Source organism: Melanostigma gelatinosum, assembly GCF_949748355.1.
Source record: "Melanostigma gelatinosum genome assembly, chromosome: 13".
Taxonomy (NCBI): domain Eukaryota; kingdom Metazoa; phylum Chordata; class Actinopteri; order Perciformes; family Zoarcidae; genus Melanostigma; species Melanostigma gelatinosum.
In genome coordinates this window covers 12,468,937-12,488,652 of record NC_136646.1, presented here as the reverse complement: position 1 = coordinate 12,488,652, position 19,716 = coordinate 12,468,937, and the positions used below count along the sequence as shown (strand labels likewise).

The 19,716-nt window shown below is 43.9% G+C and overlaps 1 protein-coding gene across 2 annotated transcripts in view; it reads right to left on the bottom strand.

The window, feature by feature from the left end:
• Positions 1-19,716, bottom strand: part of znf385c (zinc finger protein 385C) — a 113,701-nt gene that overhangs the window by 68,829 nt on the left and 25,156 nt on the right. For both annotated transcript variants that reach the window (XM_079281364.1, XM_079281365.1), the window contains exon 2: positions 1,454-1,783. In XM_079281364.1, the coding sequence (XP_079137490.1) occupies positions 1,454-1,781 (328 nt within the window). In that variant the 5' untranslated portion in view covers positions 1,782-1,783. The remainder of the gene's footprint in view (positions 1-1,453; positions 1,784-19,716) is intronic.

The following is a 19,716-nucleotide window of genomic DNA, read 5'->3' as shown; positions in this document are numbered from 1 at the left end:
GCAAGCAATGTTGTCCAAATAACCAATCAATTATTTTCAAAAGCACGAGGAGAACTTATTTGGAAGACAAATAATGCATCATCTATTATGCAACTGTTAAAGTATAGCACTGCAGTGGGTTTCACAAACAGCTCTTCTAACTGCATTTCTCAGACATCAGCTTCAGGGAATTTCAGTTCTTTAAAAATGCACTTAATGGCTTTATCAATTTTTATTTCACAGCCATGTTTTTGCTCTTTTAAGACCTACTTCAGATGCTACAACAAGACATTTTTAGAGAAATAAACACTGTGAGCCTCTATAGAAACTGCCCTTTACTCTTGGTGTTGGTGGTGAAGTGCCTTGCTCAGGGGTGTATTGACCCCACATGGATCTCCCCAGCTATCTTAAAAATGTAACCATTGAACATCCCTAATGCCTTGAGCATCAGTCCAGTGCTGCCTTAGAAATATATTATCAGAGCTTGACATTTAACCACATAGAGCCACCGCTGGGATGAGATTATTTCACTCGCTTTGAAGGATTTTACATCCTGATGTTCCCAAATGCCTTTCTTCAGATAGGGTCGGTTCAAATACTGTTAAGCTCTTTCAGGAAAACAGACGTCAGAAACACATAAATGCCAGATATAAGCACACATGCATCAGACCAAATTATCTACGAAGCCCTGTTGGCTGTTGACAGTGTCGGCCATGTGACTGGTTATAGAAAGACGTCGAACAGCTCAGACACCTGCCGCGCTGAGACACAATCCACTGTGACGTCTCAGGCTTCAGTCAACTTGTCGCTGCTAAAGATCGACTCATATGTCAATATGAGCTTGAACTGGGTTTCCAAATTGTTTGTCTCGGCTTGATTCTTTTTTATTAACAGGCTATGTTAGCTTATTGTCTGCCTGTCCGCCTGTCTACTTTCCTTTACCAGACTTGTGTGCGTCATTGTAGCAAGGCTAAAGAAAGAGCAAAAAGAGAGGCCGGGAGTGTGAACGAGTCAAACTTAACAGAGAGACCGATTCCCCCGGAGCGAAGTCCTAATCGAGTCTGTGACTAGAATGACAAAAATGTCCAACTTCACTCCATCCGCATCACTCCCAGGAACACAACCATCAAACGGAACCAACATTTAATTTGTGTCTCACATGCTGACTTCAGTCAGCTCTGCTCAACTGGTGTGTGTGTGTGTGTGTGTTTGTTCATCAGCCCAAGGCATTGTCTGAACACATTTCAGCAAATATAATTGCATTTGTTGGACTTCTATTGAATACAAGTCGGGGGGGATTGGTACACAGAGGCTGGTGACAGTGTGCTCTGAACAGTGTGTGGGATTCTGTTCTATTGGGACAGGGTTACAAAATCCAGAGGCAGAGCACTTGATCCAATGTTCTGCAGTTACATCAGATTCCGTAAAACAATAAGCTAACGTTGTGGTCAGTCGAGAGGCGCTCCAGGCCTACCTGTCTTACTTGGCACCTTGCCATTGCTGATCTTCTTCACTCTCTTCTGGTGGGATTTGCCGTTGTAGTGGATCAGGGCCTGTGCAGCTGAGTTGAGTTGGATGTTGCAAACCTCGCACAAAGTGTAGCTCCGCTGCTTTCGCTCCCTTTTGGGTCTGCAGAGCGCAGAAGGCAGGGCTCCCCCTGGTGACTGCTCATCCGGTACTAAACCTTCATCCTGGGTGTCGCAGCAAGGCTCGCAGTCCATCTGCAGTCCCGGCCTGGCGCCAAACCCCCTCCTGTCCGGCTCGTTGAGCGGCGGAGGTGATGGGCTGAACGGACGTTTCATACCTGTGATGGAGGAAGAGGACAGGATGAATACAAAAGGATGGACAACGGAATGGACAGGAGAAAAGACTGGTATCGCTTCGACTCTAAGGTTCACTTTACAGCTCAGGTGTCATACCACGCCATGCTCAAAAAGCTTTTCTCAGAGTACATATGTTGGATGCTCCCTTCCTTTCTGAAGCACCCCAGCATTAGCATGTGCAACACAGCATGGAACAGAGTGAGGCTGTGTGCCCTGCCTGCTGTGGATGGAGGTATCATTTTCCTGGCGTGACCTGGCTCACCCAGCATACAAAGCCAGTCTGTTAAAACCTGATATCCACCGAGGACACGCGGCCAAAAATACCCCCGATTCCCAAAGCTTTGTGGAGGAGTGTGTGGAATCTGACCTCATTCCTGTCTGTCATGCTTGTCAGCACCCTCAGAACAAAGTGACACCTGCCGTGTACACACACACACACACACACACACAAATGAAAAATGAAGACATCCGAAAACAAAAGACAGACTGGGCACAAATGTGTACATGATCACACTGTGCAGTGGGAAGTCCAAGTGGCGGTGGTCCTGGGGTGCAATGACGCACCACTTGGGGGAGACAGAGTGTCGCAGTGTGGATCTCTGAGGACCAGTGAGGCCCCTCTGACAAGCTGCTTCGCTTGTGATGACTGCATGCCTGCTTGCTGCCTGAGCGCCCCTGTACGCCAAAGTCCTGCAGCAGCAGCCCCTCTGCTGCCTCTGGGGAGGCTCTCAGCCAAGCGGTGCCTGAATCAGATTGGCAAACAGGATAACAACTGAGAGGCCAGGGGTTCATGAAACAGCTCTGATGATGTCTGTTGACATTAAAGGTTCAAATTAGAACGGCGGTATTGCGATTCCGTGTGAACACCTGGATATATGGGGCAGCAATAAGCCCGATAGTGACATCACAAGAGACGAACGAGCCAAGTGACATTTCTGCCTTTCTGCTGCTGGCTTTCTGCCTCTTTATTTATGTACACACAAACGGCCAACACACACACACACACACACACACACACACAGACACCAAAGTAAAGTGGAGTCTATGATGCATACATACATGCATGCATGAAAACTCACACACACACACACACAGTGCTCAAAAACACATTAGGGCGAGCAGCCTCCATGAAAGCTGCTGTTCACGTTGCCAATCTGGGAGCACTCATGAGGCCCCATCAGATATTTTCTCAAAAGCTTTGAGCAATGCTGCTCTCTGGCACCGAATCAAAACAATCTCTGTGGTCCTTAACCACGCAACATTCTCACAATCCTGCCAAACTGCACAGGTAGCCGCCCCAAAATTAGCATGGTTGTCAAAAACAAAAAAACCTTCAATGAAGACCTGCAGAACATACAGAGCATATTACACGCCTCTGTCCTCCATCACCTTGCACTAACAGACAGATCTTATGACGTTCATATATGAGACGATCTCAAAGAGGGCTTGTGCTTTGGTGGATGAAAAGCAGGGTGTCTGGCCTTCAAGAGTGGATCTCCAGAAATGGCGTAAGTTAGCGTAGAGAAAGTCCTCTCACATTAAAAACTATACATTTATCTTTGGATGCCGACAGTGATAGTTGGTGTAAATCACGCTTACTTTACTGCATATTTACACCATCTGCATTTTGAATGTTAGCCGCATTGTTACAGAGCTACAAGAAAGATTTTTTTTAAACAGAGATTTCATATTTTCAATCTATTGCAGGACTCACTTGAAAAAAAAAAGAAAAAAAAAAGTGTTGTCACGTACTCTTGTGCACCAATCAGAATTTCGTAACACTGGAATCAGAATGTGGTGACACATGGTTTGTTTTGTCACTGATATTCAAATGTGATCAAATCACACCCACAGAATGAAACACATTAGGAGACATTTTGAGTGTTAAATAATCTCTAAACATGTTTCTGTCACTTCAATTGTCGCGAAGTGATTTAGTAATGTTTAGAATGTTTAATGTCATAAATCTGCCTACTTCTGATTTGGAGCCTTTGGGGCTTTAGAGGGTTGCTCAAATAGACGACATATACAAATACGAAAGACCAACTCAATTCTTTTTCCATCATGTCCATTGCTGGTACAGCAGAGCTGTTGGAGGGAGACACAAATGTATGCCATGAGGATATTTCTACCACCCAACACCCTGAAGTGTCTGGTACCTGGAGAGTGAACGGGATGTGCAACTTTTGTGTCCGGTGGCTGTGAATCCATCTGCATGAATGGAGGTTTTTGCAGCTTTCACCTGTGCGTAGTGTGTGTGTGTGTGTGTGTGTGTTTGAACCGAATAGCCTGCAGAACGTTTAAAGACTCATCCAGCTCTAGGTAGAAGCTGTGTGAGACAAGAGCCCACGCTGTGTCTGCACACAGAGATCTGTAGGCTGACACAGGACAGGAGATTGTCAGGGGGTAACCCTGGGGGAGGAGAGAGAGGGCGGGAGGCTCTGCCAGCCTTGGCCATGTCCGCTGTTTCCTGTTTGATGTGCCCCTCTGCCTACACCGCACACCCTCCCCCCTCTGCACATGGGATCCATCAATCACTGCTGTGATCTTGGTGAAAGACCCAGGCTCAACCGGCATAGCAGCTCAGCAATAAAAACTCTATTTATGATCTTGTGTTTGCTGCCCGCTCACTGATCCTGAAATACTACAGCACTTTCCCCAGCTCAAACCAGCTCTAACCACCGACCCACCGCGACGAGCACCACCACCCATCCACCCTGGCCACAGTTGGCTCTTCCTGGTGCAGGCAGGAACTGGCCTCCAGATGGACCAGTGCAAACACTGCACGCATGTTAGCAGCTCCGAAATCACACTGATAAGAGGGGGGACGTCAAGTGCAAGCCAATGGGACACGTCAGGTCGCGTGACCACACAATACAACCTGTTAGCAAGATGCTAGCACACTCCTCACATGCGTGTGTACAGTTACAGGCACAACCGCAAACATAAGTTGCCCTTGGATTGTGTAAACAATGAGTGAGGATATTCAGGGAACATGCAGAAATAATCATTTTGACATGGCTAAATATATCCCCTGCTGCCCAGAGCACATGGGCTGGCCTTGGCAGTATAAACAATCGACAAAAAATGAAATCCAATCAAGCCGACAGGCATCGCAGCAGCCAGAGCACGCACACTTATTCTGTATACACTGCCTCGGAAGAGGTACAAATGATTTCACCTGCGGGCAGGAAAAGGTAGTTTGAGGAAAAGCCCCTTGACTAAACAGTTAGATGCAAAGATGTCAATAGTTAGCATTCCTCACCATTAAGCAGTGTTGACAGTGAGGCCTGTAAGGGATATGACTGCAGGCGGGTTTACCCATCTGACATGCATTAGGTGGGTAAGGATCAGAATTTTCCTAAAAATAAACCAGAGCTCGAGGCATTTCACTACACCAGGTCAGCGATGGAAAGTGAGCGAGTGATTTGTGGAGAGAGCATAAAGGCACTTGTTTAATTGGCATCGTCAAAGTATCATTACTGTCGTCACCGCTGCAACGACAGAACGGGCCCGAGGTCTTTGAAGCTCCATGTCTTTGTGTCCAGTGTATCGGTGTTGAATATGTCAAGTCCAGGCTACGGTTCTCTAATGAGAGTAATTATACAGGAATTAGTTATGAGCTTGTTGAAAAAGAAGTTGCTACCATACTGCGGCTGGCTGGAGTCGAAAAGCTTGGACCGGGTGTTTGCAGGCCCTGTCCCCACCGGCTCCAGAACGAGAGTAAATAACAAGCAGTGGCAAATAAATTGATGTGTTTTCTCTAATCTTTGTTTGCAGCAGCTCTCTGGCAACACACAGGGAGGGCGTTTGTTCACATTATGTGTGTCTGTGTGTGTGTGTGTGTGTGTGTGTGTGTGTGTGTGTGGTGTTTACTTGTGTGTTTGCTTGTGCACCAGTGTGTCAGTGTTTCACCGGGCGAAATGTATACGGCATCACACTGATCCTACCACCGAGGCTGTATTTGAGGCGTTTGTTTGTGTAGCTGCAGTGTGGATGCGCTTGCATATGTGCGTGTACGCCTGTGCAGGTTAGGACACAAATCAGAGGGAAGGTATTAGAAAAGATGAAAGAACAAGAATTTAGAGCATAAAAGAGAAGGAGAGAGGCGAGTTAGAACGGGCAAGACACCAATTTTACATTTCAGAAAAACAGGTACAATGAAGGTTCATATCTGTTCCATCGAGTGCAAACGCCTTGATGGAAAAGATATGCAGAGGTTCACAATTTTAGGGATAATTTTGTCCCAGAATGTTTTGCGCTTTGAGCTGATGTAGATAAATGTACACTAGTTTAGGAAATTACACCCAGTCCAATGCAAACACACAGTGTGGGGTTCTTTATGCTTTATGTATTTGGAGCAAATTAGAGTCGGGTGTAGTATTCATCTACAACTAGAGCAAGCATTGTCTTTCTTTCGGATGATAGAAACTGCACTGCAATAAAGCTCAATTAGCTCACTTAAAAACTTGTCATTAATTGGTTAAAAATTGGGTTAAATAGTTGATACCTGAAGTCTACCGCCAGCACTGTGTCCATCCTGTCCCAGGTCAACTGACTCTCGCTGGGCTTTATTCTTCACCTCCCCCCTATGACTGTTGGAGTTTGCTGTTCAACCTCTTATGCTGTTCTCTTCCACGCTGAGCACACAGTCAACAAGCAGTTACATTTCGCCCTCTTTCTCTCACATACACAGCGTGCGTGTCTGTATTCTTCACCCCTGACTTCTTTGCTTGTTCTCAGTCTGATATATTTTCACAACACAATGTCTGTGGTTGCATGTGCAAGCGTGCATGCATGTTGTTTCAATGGATGACAGCATGCTCAATAGCCTCATCATGTATAACGTCTTATATGAATTGTACAAAATTGCAAAGCCCCTTTTGGGGTAACAAATTATGCAGAATAACTGTTTTGACAAAAAAAAAAAAAAAAGATGAATAACGATGAATAAAAATATATAGAAAGGGCAATCTTCTGGCCCTGAAGTGCAGTTTAATCTTTTCTTTGAAATTCTATTAAACTCTGTTCAACATTTAAATGGAAGTGGTACTTGATGGAGCATATGCAGAAAAGATGGCATGAATGGAGCCTTATGAATGTGATGAATGAGTTATTTAAGAGTACATCTATCATAGGAGGAGGGGAAACATCTGCTTATCTGCATGTAATCATATGCATATTGCTGTTTGGCAAAATCAACTTCAACTTTATTGAACTTATCGAAATATTAAAAAAATCATATGTCTAACCCCAGAATTGTTAGTGATCAACTGCATGAATATCTTTAAGTGCCTCAGTCTACTAAGGTGTCTGCGACATATTCACTCTATTTTATGAGACAAAGGATCAAATGGGTTACACATTATTAGCACATCAGCAACATTTCAGTCACAGGGGTATTATTCATCCCTTAAAAAGCCCCCGTCAAAAATAAACATTGATAAAATGTTTGCATTGTGACTATAACTATTTACTACATTTGATTTCCCTTGAATGTTGCCTCTCACAAGTGCTCGCCCTGTCTCTCACTGTGTTATTCTTGTTATACTACATATTTTATTGGACTTCCCTTCATGGACGCCAGGTTTCACGATCTACTAAAAAAGGCACACAACACCCACTGCACTGCCGACTCCGTCCGGTTGGTCCCTATTCATTTTTCAATTCAGTTTTTGCACTACTATTCAAACATTCATCTGCCACAAGCGTGCTAAAGTTAGCCCAGAAAACGGGCCCAGATTCGCCTTGTTCACATTTCACCACAAACTCAACTGGGGAACTGTAGGAGTAACCACAGACACTGGGAGAGGTTCCATACAACACTACATATACTTAGACATGGGCAAACCCAGGCTCAGCCACAACATGCACACACACACACACACACACACACACACACACAAACTGCACATTCAGAAGAAGAGACACAAAACTTCATTCTGCAGGGTAAACATGTTGAATGCCAAAGTCCTATCTAGGAGGTTTTTATTTTGTGTGCTTTGAGTCAAATGTAAATGTGCCAGTGCTGTTAACCGCGTGTCAGTTTCTGCCTTCTTCAGCAAACATGTGACTCAATCTGTAACATCTGAACAATGTGTCGTGGTCGTCTTCATTCCGGGAGCCAGAAAAGTTGGCACTTTGAGAGTGCTTGGCGTATGCCGAGGTATTCTGATGACCAGATTGAGAAGAAGCAACAAGGACATTTGCCACCGCTGGCTAAAACATGCACGGTTCAGAGAATCTTTCAGAAATTATTAGAACTGACGAGCACTGGCTTCCACTTTTACTCTAACTGACGCAGGACAACTTCCGTTTGCTCTGTCAGACGTCTGGGGAACGGCATTAATTCGGAGCTGACAGGACACAGATTTTGCAGGGAGGGTAGATGGATTTTTGCTTTCAGATAAGAGACTCTAATCCTGCATATATTTAAAATGATAAAATAAGCTCAGTAAGAATGATGTGCTTCTATCAACTCATCTCCTTCGCTAAAAACAAATGCAATTATTGTCGAATACGCTCCAATAGCAATCAGCAGCGTCCATACAAGCTCCAGTGAAAACCATGCAAACAGGTATTACATGCACTCTGCAGACAACAGAGAGGCAGCTCTGGTTTGGACAGCACATCGCCTCACAAGTCAGTGCTCTGCTTTAAATCTGTCACATCTACAATTATGAATGGTATAATTATATGCAGTATAAATTCAATTTCAACATTTTTGCTCCTATGTTTTGGTCTGTTATCCATTATCATGAGAGCCCCTAGCAGCCACACCTACTCAGTGTTGAATCACCCTCAGATTGGGCTGGTTTCCACCCAAACGCACTTTTGAATAATTTGCATTCATATACATATTTTGTTGAAAAGATGATGTCCTGTGAAGAAAGTCGATGTCGGATTTCCTTTGAATTAAGCCCAGTGACAGGTGACACAGCTGTGCACACAGTGTAAACATCAGTAAATGACGTTGCTTAAAGAAGCACTTGAGTGAACTGACTATGTCCCGTTTCCCAACTGAGGATTCCTTTGCATCTCAGCTAAGACGCGAGGAAGAGACACCAGTGAGGGAACCGAAGATGCAAAATAACGAGATGGCATGAACCGCTACAGCTATCACCTCACACCCCCCCCTCCTCCTCCTCCTCCTCCTCCTCTGTTCATGCTGCAAACTAAACACACACTTTCAGAATGGGAGAGTAAGATGTTGCACGAAGACACTGACAGGTCCTCCTGCACAATTAAAAACCATAAAACTTTGCTACATTTTCATTCAACCCATCTCATGTGTTTTCCACTCACTGAATCTACCTCATGACACCTTCAACGGAGGAAGGCGCTTCCATTGATGCCGGCGCTGTATTGCTTACAAGCACTCCTAATGAGCTGCTTCTTTTCATGGCTGTGGCGTATCTGGGCCCGGCTGGTGATTGCTGTAATTACTGCAAGGATTTGATTGCATTAGCTTCATCCCTTACCTATCCTTAATGACATTAGTCCTGTAGGAGGAAATTCATTAGACACAGAGAGAGGAGTCAATCTCCCTCACGTGTGGTGAGACAAACTGACAAATTGCATGCTCCATTGTAAACAAATGTAATTTAGTAAAGGGGGGGGGGTATTTATGCAACTAGCACACAAACAAGACGAGCAACTTCGACTCAAAGCGTTTTGGCATCAAATGTGGATTTTGTTCTTCCTGGAAAAAGGAAATGAAATGTCTGCCTGCAGATACAGTAGAGGAGCTGGGATTTCAAATGAGACACACTACTTGAAACTAAACGCATGCACATTCACACTGACACAGTGACACACACACACGCCATCAGTGATAAAGAAAGTTGTCTCAGAGGAAAGACCAAAGGCAGGGCTGTCCCAATAAAAGGAGATCAATAGCACAACTGCTCCAGCTGAAATGCTGTTTCAGCATGTGGGTGAGCGAGTGTGATTCAACTGCACGTTTCTATCTGTGTGTGTGTGTGTGTGTGTGTGTATGTGTGTGTTGTGGTATCTAAGAGTGAGTATCCAACCGTATTATCCGGGGATCAACGATGGTGTTGATGCTGGCATGCAAGCTGTCCTTGCCAATAAGCTGCCTCTGCATCCACCAGTCCCTGTCGCACCATCAGTGGCAGCTCCGACAAGAGGAAGGATTACTTGCCCAGAACTGGGAGTACTGGTTATTTTTGTTGCCATGCTTAATCACGGAGACACACAACGAAGAAAAATAAATGATTAGCGGCGACGCGATATATAAATATAGATGCTGGGAAGATGAGTTCAGTGTCTGAAAGTAGCATAAGAATGATGGTGAAGAGCGGACCTGACAAGTTCCGTATGTACAATGCAAAAAATCCCCTCGAAGTCAAAGCTAAATGTTGTATAATCAAAAGCAATTGCTGGAATCCAACATACGAAAATTACCGCTTCGCCTCCAATTTCCAGTCAAGTTGCAGTTTACATCCATGTTTGTCCTGTTAGACATTTGTGTAAAATTGTTATAGTTATCAAATGAATTATTGAGTTATGGTCGACAATGTGTTTTCTGACCTTTGACCACCAAATTCTAATTAGTTCATTTTTAAATCCGAATGGACGTTGGTGCCAAATATGAAGAAGTTCCCTCGAAGGCGTTCCTGAGATATCACGTTCAACCTGAAGTCATAATGCATAAAAATCTGGCTGCAGGGTGATAAAAAAAAATGACTTCTACTTTTATTTGGCCACTTGCTAGCTGCGGAACGGGCTGTGAACACGACATTTACATATTATCACCTGCAGACTTGATAGGGAAAACAGCTAAACATCTGGTATCCACAGTGCAACATCAGCTCTTATTCAGAAGTCATGTTTCTGCCAAGCTGATGAATATAACTCTGGTATTCAAGCTCCTTTTAGCTTTGTTTTGTTCCACCAACGGCTGAAAAAACATCTGCCTCTTCAGCTTCTACATGCTCCATTCAACAATACCAATTTAGATAATTTGTCTTCTATTTTTGAAACACACTGTGCTTTTGACAGGTTCAACAAAAGAAAAAGAAAAAACGCTGTTATGACTGTCTGGCATACTTTCATGCAAATAGTGCATGAAACAATTTTTAACCTTAAATTAGATTTAACTTTGTTAAAATGTGATAGGACTTTCTTGAATTGCCTTTTTGCAGTGAAACCATGGGAGAGAAAATCAGGTGAAAGGAGAACAATGCTGCAAAAAAAGGACTGACGTGCTGAATAAATAGTGACGCATACGGTGCCTGCTGAGTTCATTTCAGTTGGACCTATAAACACATTAACACTTGCGACCGAAATGGAGCTTCCACAACAGCACACGTACTGTACATCACCGTGCACCTCACCCACCACAAAGACTCACAAACAGCCCTCGAGCCATGTGTCCATCCCCGCTGTTACCCACGCCTGTACAGCTCTTTGGCTCTGTCTGCATCTCTGATTTCATCAAATTCAATGATCTAATTTAGTCTAATATATGTACACCTAATCCAGACCCAGGGAAGTCCATTGCATGGGGATGTATTAGAGTTCAAGTGTGAATCTGCGCCGAGCTGGAGCGGGCTTTGCAGATTCAAGCCACGCATTTCGCAAAAGAAATAGTCAGAGTTCCACTTAGTGGAAGCATTGCCATTTTATTGCAGGATTTAAATGACTACAGTTTGTTTTATTCCTGCACCATGTTGAACAGGCGTCACATTTAGGAACTGCATAATGCTACCCTGTGTATCCGCTGCATATGTATGACAGAGATGATAATCAGGTCGACGGTTGCATTGTGAGCAAGTGATTGAGCCTGCGCTCCCCGTGTGCCAATCAGAGCGTGGCTGCACTTGGCTGCCCCTGCAGAGAATCCAGAACTAGAGGCAGAGATGAAGCGCAGTGGGAGTGAGGGTCGAGGGCGAATGGCACCGGGCACGCTCCCGTAATCTGCGTACCGTCCGCGCCAGATCGTTGATGAGGATGTGCATCTGCTTTGTTAAAGCTCTCACAGAAAGACTACAGGCACATTCTGTGTTTGGATGCTTTCCACAAAAAGAAAAAAAAAGGGGCCATGAACACGTTTGGAGCTCAGTTGATGAGCTACAGTGAGCAGGCATAGCAAAACAGACAAATGAAAAGACACATTCACACATTCCCCGTCATAAAGCAGCTTTCAGTAACGTCTGGTCTGTGTGGTATCACGTGCAATCTTTCGGTGCGGAGAAACATGTCTCGTCTGTGGTTGTGCTATGATTGATGAAGTGCAATTACAGCAACAAACGCAGACTTCCATAGCAAACACACCAGTCAGACAAACTAGCCGAACCTTTGAACTCGGTAGGCCAATTAAATTGCCCCTTAACATTCCTCCTTGCACTGTGACCAGATCCATCTCTGAACAGCTACTAATCATGTCTTACTCTCTCCACTTGGTGCAGCACACGCCAACCATATTGGAGGCTGTGCCTTTGAGCATGTTGCCAGTTTAATATCTTATGTGAGAAGGTCAAGGGAGCTGCTAAGATTGGGGTCAGATCAGGCTCATGAGGAAAAACCTTGCAGCATGTCTTTGTGTATTGAAATGATGTCGTGCTAAAAGTACCAGCTGTACGTCTACAACACACACCAGCACACTCACCCTTCCCCTCTCCCTCTTCGCTGGCACATCTTCCCCCTTTCTTCCCCCCTATCAACACGTAAAAGACCCAGAGGAACACATTAACACTGTTAAAGTAGGATAATTATAAAGCAGACACTTTTAACACTGTGAGAAAGTGTGTGTGAGAGAGCACACATTTGCATGGTGGTGTGTGGGTCGTCAAATTGCTCTCACAGGACGTGAAGTGAATCAATCAGGTTGCCACTCACAATTACCGGGCTATTAATAACAAAACACTCCGCTGTTGCTTCCACAACAGCCATAACTGCTGAAATGACTCCAGAAGAAAAATGCTTTTATCTCCATATCAATTATTTAGCACTTGGCACGAAACAGAATTTGCATGCTCCGTGTGAGCGTACAGACAATTCACTGTTGGTTATGTATTGGTTTCCTGATGCATTCTGGGATAACAGCTTGGATCACGGCTCTTCATCATCGTCTTAGTGGTCGTGACAGAGCCAACTGGTGCTCATCGATCACACGATGACCCGCTGCAGAGGAATAATCTTACTAACAGCTATTTAGAAGTAGAGGATCAACTTCCAGTAGCCGAGAAAGGCCCAGAGGGTGTTGATGAGACAGTTTACAGCGAGGGCACGAACACACAGGACCTACTGTACATGAAGAGCTTCAGAGAGACGTGAGGTGTACTGGAGACAACAGGCCCGTGGAAGTGAGTCATGGTTATTAATCACTTCAATATTCAAGAATAGTTATTGGAACTTGGTACCTATTCACCTGCAGTCATTACAAACATGTATCAATTGTTGTTTGTATGGTATGATTTCATTGTGAAAGAAAAGATATTACATAAATGTCCTGAAAGGCTTTGGTTGCCGTGTGCTGTGTTCCTGATTCATGTTTCCCAAATCGCTACAAAAGAAGCGGGGGCTGAAAAGTCAGAATTGTCTGGTTTAAGATAAAACTGATCACAAAAATGTATCGTGATCAATAAAAGTGATCAATAATAAGCTCCTGATTTAAAAAAAAACATATATAAAACAAACAATGAGGGCCAGAAATCAGGGAACAGAACACATGACCAGTATAATATTAGTAATCCTTTTGATGGAGATTTGCCACTAATCACCACTTTTGCAGTGCAGCACAATGAGACAGTGAAAGGAATACATCTTCAAAGCTAACCTTTCCAACCTGGCTGGTGACCAGACGTGTGACACATCAGTGGGTCAGTGTGACACAATAATGAGCTGTGGTTGTTGTTGTTGTTCCACTCTGGCCATTACACAGGATACGCTCTTAGAATAGTGGGATGGATCAGTAGATGCAGTGGTGACAAGTAAGAATGTCGCTGGGTGTCACGGCAGCACGATACTTCGGTGCAGTGTGATATATGGCTGTACAGTCGCACTGAAAAGTTGGCCTTGGATCGACGACGAGTGCAACTTCAAAATCAGCAGCAGCCAGCAGCTAAACTCTGATTAACTTCTGGCTCCGTACTGGGAGAGAGTCACTCCTGCTGTCTCGTTTGTTTTGATTGATTTGGAGGGTTTTGCTAACTTGACTCGAACCCTGACTGCACACGCTCGATGCCCCGACAGTTACACAGACAAACAGATGGACATCCAGGTAAACACAGAGATAAGAGAGTGAAGCCTTACTGCCAGAGCTCAATCCCTCTCTCCCGGAGAACAGCACACCCTCACGTCTAAACCCTGCAGGCCACCTGGCAGAGGATTATCAGCTAGCGTTGGACTGATACCATTTGCATTTATTGAAGTGTCAAGCTGCTGCAAGGAGGAAGAGAGAGGAACGATCGAGAACTTCAAACCAACACAAGCGCTCAGGAAAACAGCTTTTACTAATTGGGATTAGTTAGTCATGAAGTCTATATCATCCATCCCACAAGATTTCTGTCTTGAGAGAAATATGACAGCGTTTTATCAGCCAGCATGTGTGGGCAGATCGTTTTGAAAGCTGACGAAAAGTCAACTAAATGAAGTCTGGCATCAGACTATTATCCCTCCAGATGTTTGTAGGAAATTCAGCAGGAGTATGACAGCATCCTCCACACCTCTGCTGGTGCAAATTAAAAAGGGATCTACAATCTCATTTTTTAATAAGCTTCTCCATCAGCAAAGATGTTTCTGCTAACAGCCAAGTTAGACACAATGACAAAAGAGCATATTTCTGCTTCTTCTTCGTGGCTGAAAGGGACTCCACACATTTCACTTAAAACTGAGAGCAGCAGAGCAATGAGGGTTTTGCAGTTTGTAAGATTCTGGCACACATCCTGTTTGTTTCTGGGCAAAAAAACACGCTCGCTAGGATGGGTTATGTATTTTAGAAACCCTTTTTTTGTTATATTTGTGGAAGTTTTTCTTTTTATTCTTTTCATCCTGAAACTGATCAATAAATCAAATGCAAATGACATGATTGGATGCCCTACCTGCTTCCTGCATGTATTCTACCCGTGCACTCACTGTCTTCCTCTTGAGTCTTCCACAAGCTGCTAGCTGGAAGTACGAGCCATGTTCATTATTTAAGTTCATAATTATAATTTTGGGGGAGGGGCTTTAGAGGGAGGCCTAAAGGGATGGGCATCCAGTGTTGCCTTTGACTTTCTTGCTTGATTAAGCAACTTTTGAACTTTTGGAAAGGTTAGCAACACTGGGCTGGGTATTTTGCTGGGATCTTTTTTTAAAATTTTTATCTAGTTTACTGTTGCTGGTTTCTCCAATGTTGCAGATCCCACCTTAAGTGCAGCTTGAATTACGACCAATGTGAACTTTTTGATTGGATTCGACATCTGCAGTGATTTATTAATTAACTGATGAGTTCAACACTAGTTGTCTGTAGAAACTCATTGTTCTGTATTATTATCTTGTGCACAAAAGAGTTCCCCCAAAGAGACCTGCCAACAACATCCATAGAAACGTATAGTATTAACCAACTTATCTGGTCTTATTATGTTCCTGGCACTCATTATTCAGTCAAAATGTGACTAAATGAACTACTTTTAGTTTACCTTAGTTTGCCTGAGTTGAGTCACAGCATTTGCTCTATTCATTAGCATCTTTAAATGGAAAAATATTCATCAGTATAGCTCTCCATTGAACAGATCACAGAGAGAGGGCAGGGAAAGGTTGTGACTGTGACTATTGATACACAACTAGCCCAGTAATGATTATGATGGCTGTGGCTGTCAAAGTAATCTAAAATGATGAGGATAATTGATGGGACAGCAGTGAAAAAGGTACACTTAGCACCTCAGCAGCCAAGTGAAAGTGACAACATTTCTACATGTTCACCACAGCGACCTGGCTCACACTATGAGCATAGAGGGGGAGCACGTGCACCAATTCTTTATCCCATTAAACCATTATCATGAACTCATTCAGTTACAGTCCAAGGTAGGGAATTGGCAGCCATTACAAGCTATTTTGCACAACAACTGATAACAGCAGCGGAGGTTGCTGAATGAGAGGAGAGAAATTAAATCCAACACCAAAAAATTTTATCCAACACCAAATGGACTCTTTCACTGAGAGCGGGAAGGAGAGATGGCAGAAGAGAGAGAGCGACATGAAGGAGGGAGAGAAAAATAAAGACATGAGGGCTGGTCCCGACACAGAGATGAGACAGAAATGAGATGCCATCCTACACTGGTGTGGAGTTGGGGTGGTCCAGGACTGATGAGCAGCTCTGATTGGCTGCGGCAGATGCTGAACACACACACACACACACACACACAGTCGGGCAGATGAGGAGGGCTAATGATGCGTGAAAGAGAATTACCCCTCTCCTCCACAGAGGACAGTCACTCCGCTTGTCACATGGACATCACTTATTTCAAATGACCCTACTATCTATTCATGAGGCATCTGTATGTGTGTGTGTGTTCAGTTTTCTTTGTGCTTATAGCTGCCTTTATGCATCTCTGGGGTGCATGGCACATGAGTATCTCGCCACACACACACACACACACACACACACTGGAAACACTGCAGTGAGATCAGTATCTTGGCTTGTGAAACTAAATCATTTGGAGGTTTATTTATCCAAAGAAAGTCAACTGTGCATCGTTGCTCTTTTCCAACTACTCCCTGCTTCATCTCTGTATAGTTACACCGATTTATATTATAGGGTTAGTTACCCAAATCACAAAAAGCTAGAGCCCACATGCCTCTAATTTTTTGTCCATTGGCCTGCAGTCACTTTTTGACACGTCACTTAGATGGTTGCCTAATAAAGTAGAGCTGAATGGCATCTGGGTTGTCTGGCTAACAGCACATTAGAAATGATTCTTAAATTCAAAAGGCAAAATATCTACAGTGAAAATATGGACAATTGCTTCAGAAGAAACAAAACAATTTACACCTGAAAGTGACCAAGACATTGGGCCTTCTTGTATGCAAGAGCCACTTGTAGGATTACCTACTGATTAGTTCTCAACATGTTTTCTTATCCTGGCCAAGGATTTGAGTCCTCTGTGCGGATTATTTACCATCTGTTAATCAAGATGATAATGTAACCGCGACCACCTGAGGCAATGAGTGGGAAGCGTCAGAGGGATTTTTAAACGTCGCTGTGTTAGAGGGTTAAGAGGTGCCGTGAGAACTAAGTGACAGGGAAAAGGGATAAAAACAACTGTCCCAAAGCCAGTTTCATGTGATGGGTGTGGGGGTAAACTGTCCTTGAGATACTGATCTATTGCTTTGCTTGCAAGACTTATCTTCATCCCGGCCGTCTGTGGCTCAGAGGGGACAAACGCGTTGATTAGTTGTCGCTCAGAAAACACCAAGGGCTCACACTCGAGCCTTTCAGACCATCCCCGTTTCCATCTTTTCCTTCTTTTCTCACTCCCTCCATCCCCAACAGTTACATTTCTGTGCACTGATGTGTGTTTTTCAGGGGAGCCACAATGAGCAGATGACGTCATTCCCTGAGTAAGAACTTTGATGACAGTGCATGTGATTGCGATTAGGATTTGCCTCATGCGTGGAGAGTGTGTGAGGCTCGCACTGAGGCACATGGACGAAAACACACACACACACACACACATACTTAACCCCGTGGATGACTCTTCCAAAGCGAAGGGCGGCGGATTACAGGCCATTGGGGGCTTAGCTTGTAATTCAAACCATTTTCCACAACATTTGTACTCAATTTAGACCCAATCCCACCTGATTAACATGCCAGTCAATGGGGAGAGCACCTGCTGTACTGAGCTTGGAGAGATGATCAGAAACAAACAGTGACACACACGAGTGTGAATCAAGGTGGATTCGTTTATGTCATCATTTTTTGGCTGCGATAATAGAGGTTCACTCGTGACTATCGTCCCAGGAGTATGTATGACCACTGTTTGTTTTTTATTGGGGTCCCCATTTTTTGTTGCCATAGCAACAGCTGCTCTTGACTGTATGTATGTCATTTGACACACCGGCAGAACTGTAAGAGATAAAAGACTAAGCTTCTTTGTCCCACCTACATTCACACAACATCTGTGCCTCGTGGATGCTCAACTCCTCCACATCGTCAAACCACAGCCCTGCAGCTAAGCATTTTCTGGTGGATTATTCTGGTTTTAGTTTATACGCTCACACAGACACACACACTGACACAAGGGATTTTAAAAAAAGGAGTACGTCACTCCAAGCACAATGGCAGACCCTATGAGGCCGCTGACATTCCTGGATGAGCCTGAATGTGTTTTAGGAAGGTATTTTTCTGGTTTTATTGAATGGATGGTCTCTATACACACATATACTCGAGCCAGTGATTATCTTTCATAAAAGATGGGAAAGACTTTCTGGGAAATTGGTCACAGCTTCCCAGGCAGAGCTTACACTCGAATATGTCTCTCTAGCTTCTGCTTTTACTTTTCATCTACAGGATGGCGGCTTAGGGCTTCAGCTGGGCCAGCGTGACCACAGGCAGCTCATGGTCCTTTCACATAATGGCAACGATAAAAAAAGGTCAAAAGGCAAAGCTTGTATTATGGAAAGAATCTGGTGCGGCACTATAGCTGTAACAACATGACATGCATGACAGACAATAGCATTTAGACATGATTGTGTCTGAATCATAGACTGTATATAGGAAGTGGACGTTGTCATCGCGACCAATTTATTCATGAACTGTCGATTTAAGCCTCAAGTTCGGCGATTTTGCCGTCGCCATCTTGGAATCCGGCCATCGCCATGTTGTTCTTTTTGCAACCGTTGAACGGAAGTTACCATATTTGAAATGCGGAGGAGTGACGTAGAGACGCCGGATACGGCTCTGGTAGCGGCAGCGACCTGTCAATCACAGTAAGCCCCGCCCTAAAGCATACTCAGCTTTATGACATATTTTACTATAAATGGACCATAATTGACCAAATGAACATCATGCTGTATTGAAGAAGACTTGAAACTAGAGATTGAGACCATAAACTCATGTTCACAGTGTTTACTGAGGTAATAAATCAAGTGAGAAGTAGAGTCCTTTTCACATAGACTTCTATACAATCAGACTTCAGTGAATTCGCCACAATGCGCCACAACCGGCTCTAGATCAGCTTGGAAAAGTCATCACTATTCATATTTATACGAACAAAGTGTCATACAAAGTATGATTAAATTGCTTAGGGCACAAAAGAGTAAACATAGATCTTGCTCTGTGCACCAGATTGACGCATTTAACTTTAAAATGTACAACATTTTCTTTCTAAATGCATGATGTGATCATGTTAAATAGTTGTTATCTCAATATTGACCAAAATAATTGTGATTATGATTTTTACCACAAACAAGCAGCCCAAATATGCCATGTAGATGTGTACAAAATATGGCCAGAAGCATGTAAATGTACAAGCATTTCTAGATGTAGACTGGCAAGGTGTCTGCCACAGATAAAGTATCCGAGTCATGCATCTGTCAGACACACAACCTTATGTTGTGGACGGTCTGCTGGCACATCCAGGAAGGCCTGAGAGCTTTTTCGACTCCTCCCACAGTAACTCTCCTCCTGAGCCTTCTGCTCTTTTTTCAAAGTAGACAGAGACGCTCCACTGAATCAACCCAAGCTCGACTGGCAAAAGAAAGTGCTCTAAAACCCACCTGCCGAAGCCAAAGTTGTTATCCACCTCAACAGAGTCAGAGCGCTTTCACAAATCTTGACATTTCACTGAGGTGAGGTTTGTAAAAGCCTTACCACTCAGCCTTAAACACTGCAGTTTTGAGATATGATGCATGGGTTTTTAGGAGAGCAGCGAAAGATTCAAACTGATTAAACCAGCGACATTTTTAG